The following is a 4,184-nucleotide window of genomic DNA, read 5'->3' as shown; positions in this document are numbered from 1 at the left end:
TAGGAAACCCCCCCGAAGCTCTGTGCTCCGGGAGCTCCCAGTTGAGCTAGGGAGACAGACTTAACAACAGCAGCCTTGTGGCATTATCACCATGCAGCTAAAATCCATGTTATTTCTGCCACTTAGGGCAGAAGATGCAACAAAAACCTTTGAGTTGCTTTGGACTTTTAAGAAGGAAATGGCCTATAAATACATTTAAATAAATAGATAAGATGATGTCATGATGATGGTTCTGGTGCATCTCCCACATCACAGGCTCAGAGAAAACTTGCTCCCTTGTCCCCCTGCAGCCATCGGCTCCTGCTGGAGACCCTCGGGGTGGGATGACAACCCCCCTCCCTGATACCCAGAAGCAGCTGCAAGAGTATATGCCTGAGCTCCGTGGCCTTGTTTTAAGTGACATGGCAAAAATGGATGTATCGCTCACCCAATCTGTGTTTCTCAGAGGCACTTGGTCTCCTGAAGTAACCTCTCTTTATAAAGAAGTTTTGTTTCTGGTTTGCTACTGATTAGTATACGAATCAACAGGCAGATTCCAGTGGCTTGCCATACATCATCCTTGTCCATTAGACGAAATCCGGATTCAGGTTCATGGCTACATGTCCGTCTCCATCTTTTTTTCCCTCTGGTCTCTGCTCTGACCCACGTCTCTATGCCCGGTCTCTGCCTCTCTCATCTGCTGTAGCTTGCTGTCTCTCTGGGGTTTCCCCTCTGCGGGTGGGGGTGCCCCTGTGCTCTCTCCAGCTGTCGGCCTTCCTTTCTGCATACCCCAAGTCTGAGTGCATATGGCCCTTTATGCCCGTATGGATCCACATTGCCAACTGAATCCCAGCCGCTTCACCTTTGTTTCTCTTCCGGCGTGTGTGTTTGCCTGGAGAGGCAGCTGCTTTCTCTGTTTCTGCCTCTCCCTGTCTTACTGTCTGCTTCCACCTTGCCTGTGCAAGAGTGTCACATCGCCTCCTTCCATCTCCGTCAAATCTATTTCTGCCTCTTCCTGCCAGTCGCTGCCCTGGGACCCTGGGGGTTTGGGGCTCAGGTTTCTCTGTTCTCTCTGCCCAGGCCTCGAGGAGCTGGTTCTCTCAGAGATGAACTCACCAAGCCGGACCCAAACTGGAGACAGCAGTAGCGTCTCCTCCTTCAGCTACCGAGAGATCTTGCGGGAGAAGGAAAGCTCTACTGTTCCAGCCAGGGTAAGGGGCCAGGAAGAGCTGACAGCCCAGCTTCTCCTACCCAGATTCTGAGGGTCCACCTTTTCCCCTCCCCTGCAGCCATCTACTGCTCTGGGCCCACCACACACATTTTCCTGTCAACTGTTCTCCAAGCTCACCAACTTGGATTCAGATTGCCAAGTGGGGGATGGGCAAGTTATTCTCTCTGTTCCTCTGTTACCTCATCGGTGAACTAATTCCACCTTTCCTGGTGTCATAAAATATGTAGCTCATAGCAGGTGCATCATCTCTATGGGAGGTTCTTTTTTCCAACTCATAATTATCACTCGTGACTGTTGTCTATAATGTCAGCTTCCTGGGCTGGCCACTTTTCTTGGGAAATGATTTGTTATTAATCCATAAGTAGTATGTATGCTGTATAGAAAGATTTTAAAAACACCCACAAGCAAAGATTTTTTTTTTTAAATCTAGAGACACCACATGTTCACCATCCAGAGATCCAGAGATCACCATTATAAAGCCTTGGTTCACACCCTTCTGGATCTTGCTCTTTCTTAAACCTAAATGAGATCATAAGTAACCCGTTTTTGTTCAGCTGATCTTTACCCTCCCAGTTTTGTAAATTTTCATCTCATCTGGTACTTTGGCCGTAATCAGATCTCTCTGGTTGGCCCCAAAATGCCCTTGATTGCTGGTATTGTGAAAACTAGCATACAGTTTCAGAGCATGTGTCACATCTGANGGCTCCAACCCACAGAGGAAACCAGCCAGTTAACCTGCAGAAAGCATCCCACCTTTCTGGTTTCCGTGCTGGCTTTCTAGTGGTATCATATAGCTTGCTCCTCTGTTCCCTAGTTTTTCCTGTCAACTGGAAATGAGATCTTATTTGTTATAGGTCCTCCCTTCATCCTCTCAGGAAGAAAATTACATGGTGGCTCCTCTGTCCCCCTGTGAGCAAAGAGAGACCCAGAGCCTCTGTGGATGCTGAGACTTGCCTATAGCCCCTGTCACAGACCCCATCCCCATCACACCCTGACTCCCTCCCAGCCCCTGATCCTATCTGGGGCAGGTGGCATCACTGAGCAGGGGCTAGCCTCTCCCCTTCTCTTCCTGTAGTCCTTATCCAGCAGCCCTCAGGCCCAGCCTCCGCGGCCAGCAGAGCTGTCAGACGAGGAAGTGGCCGAGCTCTTTCAGCGTCTGGCAGAGACACAGCAGGAGAAATGGATGCTGGAGGAGAAGGTGCTGCCTGCCCGCCCGTCCCCACTTGGCACACCCTTGGAGAGGAGGCTGGGGCGTTATGTGTATGTGAGAAGGGGGGTGGGTGTCTGGCCGGGCCCCTTGTTGTGCGTGAACATGGTGGGCCACCCTGCAGGTGAAGCACCTGGAGGTGAGCAGCGCCTCCATGGCAGAGGACCTTTGTCGGAAGAGCGCCATCATTGAGACCTACGTCATGGACAGCCGGATCGGTCAGTGCTCCGTCCCTAGCCTCACCCACCATCCAGCCTCTGACCTGCCCCCTTTTGCCCCACTGTCTCGTCTCCTCTTGCAACTCAGCAGTTACTGACAAGGACCACAGCTGCCGGAGGGGAAAGCGGGCCAGCCTCGTCACTGTGTGTCTGTCTCTCACCTCAGCTCTTCCCTTCTGCCCGGGTCTCCCTCTGTCATCACTCCGCTCTCCTTTCCCCATTGTGTCGTTCTGTCCTCTCTCTCTCTCTCCCTTCTCTCTTCTCCCCATCCCTTCTATCTGCCCTGCCTCCTCATCTTGTCTCACTGCTCCTGCTGCCTGTCTGTATTGTGCCTCCTCTGGAAGTTTTCATCCTCCGCATATGTACCCCTTTGGGGCTCCTTATCAGTTCTTCTCCCCTCTCCCACTTCCTCTCCTCTTTTGCCGCACTCTCCCATCTTTGTTTCTTTTGCTCCTTTCTTTCAAACCTTCTCCGATCCCTGTTTTCCCCTTATTGATCAGAGTAACCCAGAATGATACGTGCTGAGAGCTGACTGTGTGCTCTGTGCTTTGCATGAAGCCAGAGACACTTTTCCAGCTCCACGAGTTGCTTATTAGCCCCATTTCTCAGAGCCTCGCAGGTGGTAAGCGACAGCCAGGTTTTACATGGCAAGGCCTCTGCCCCCTGCATCATGCGGCTTCGTCCCCCACTTTTTGCCCCCACTCTCTGTTTCCTTCTTTTCTGTCCCATCTTTGTCGTCTCTCCTCCGGCTCTGCCGAAGGGGTAGTTCTCAGCCTGGGCCCTTGCAGATGTGTCTGTGGCAGCAGGCCACACAGACCGCAGTGGGCTGGGCAGCGTTCTGAGAGACCTAGTGAAGCCCGGCGATGAGAACCTTCGGGAGATGAACAAGAAGCTACAGAACATGCTGGAGGAGCAGCTCACCAAGAATATGCACTTGCACAAGGCGAGTGTGGCCTACCAGCCTACCCATCTGTCCATCTAGCCATCTGCCCTGCCCCCGCCCCACCATATAGCCTCCAGGTCATCTGCCAGCACCCAAATCCCCCCACCCCGTTCACTGATCACACCTCCATCCTCAGTCAACTTACTGAAAGTAAGTCAGTCAGTCAACTTACTTTCTCTCACCTTTTCTTTCACTCTTCCATCTGTCCATACACACATTCACCCAACTCACCCATCAGCGCACCCCATTTGGCCACCTGCCCCCTACCAATCTAATGATCTTCCCTATGTCTTTCACCCATTTCCTAATATACCCCTCTCTCCCTCTTAACCTACTCATCAGTCGCCCCTTGTCTTACCTTTTACCCGCCTGCCCAGCGACCTGCCTGCCCACCTGTTGTCTTCCATCTGTCCTCCTGACAGTCCATTTGTCCACCTGTTTGCCTACCATGGATCCCACCATGCATCCACCCACACGCCTACTTGCCCATGCTGCCCCCTACATATTTCCCCCATTTCTGGGGGAGTCAGAAAGGATACAGACCCAGCCCCCCTCCCTCTGAGAAGTGAGTTCACCATTTAGTAGAAAAGATGGTGGCAAGGTGAG

The 4,184-nt window shown here is 52.1% G+C and overlaps 1 protein-coding gene across 1 annotated transcript in view; it reads left to right on the top strand.

Moving 5' to 3' along the window:
- Positions 1 to 4,184, top strand: part of GRIPAP1 (GRIP1 associated protein 1) — a 22,935-nt gene that overhangs the window by 17,944 nt on the left and 807 nt on the right. The window contains 4 exon segments of the mRNA XM_077752957.1: positions 1,060 to 1,190; positions 2,286 to 2,408; positions 2,542 to 2,635; positions 3,424 to 3,578. Coding sequence (XP_077609083.1) covers positions 1,060 to 1,190; positions 2,286 to 2,408; positions 2,542 to 2,635; positions 3,424 to 3,578 — 503 coding nt within the window.

The sequence above is a fragment of the Crocuta crocuta genome, unplaced genomic scaffold (assembly GCF_008692635.1).
Source record: "Crocuta crocuta isolate KB4526 unplaced genomic scaffold, BGI_CrCroc_1.0 scaffold943, whole genome shotgun sequence".
In the NCBI taxonomy this organism is placed as follows: domain Eukaryota; kingdom Metazoa; phylum Chordata; class Mammalia; order Carnivora; family Hyaenidae; genus Crocuta; species Crocuta crocuta.
This window is presented reverse-complemented; position numbering and strand designations above follow the sequence as displayed.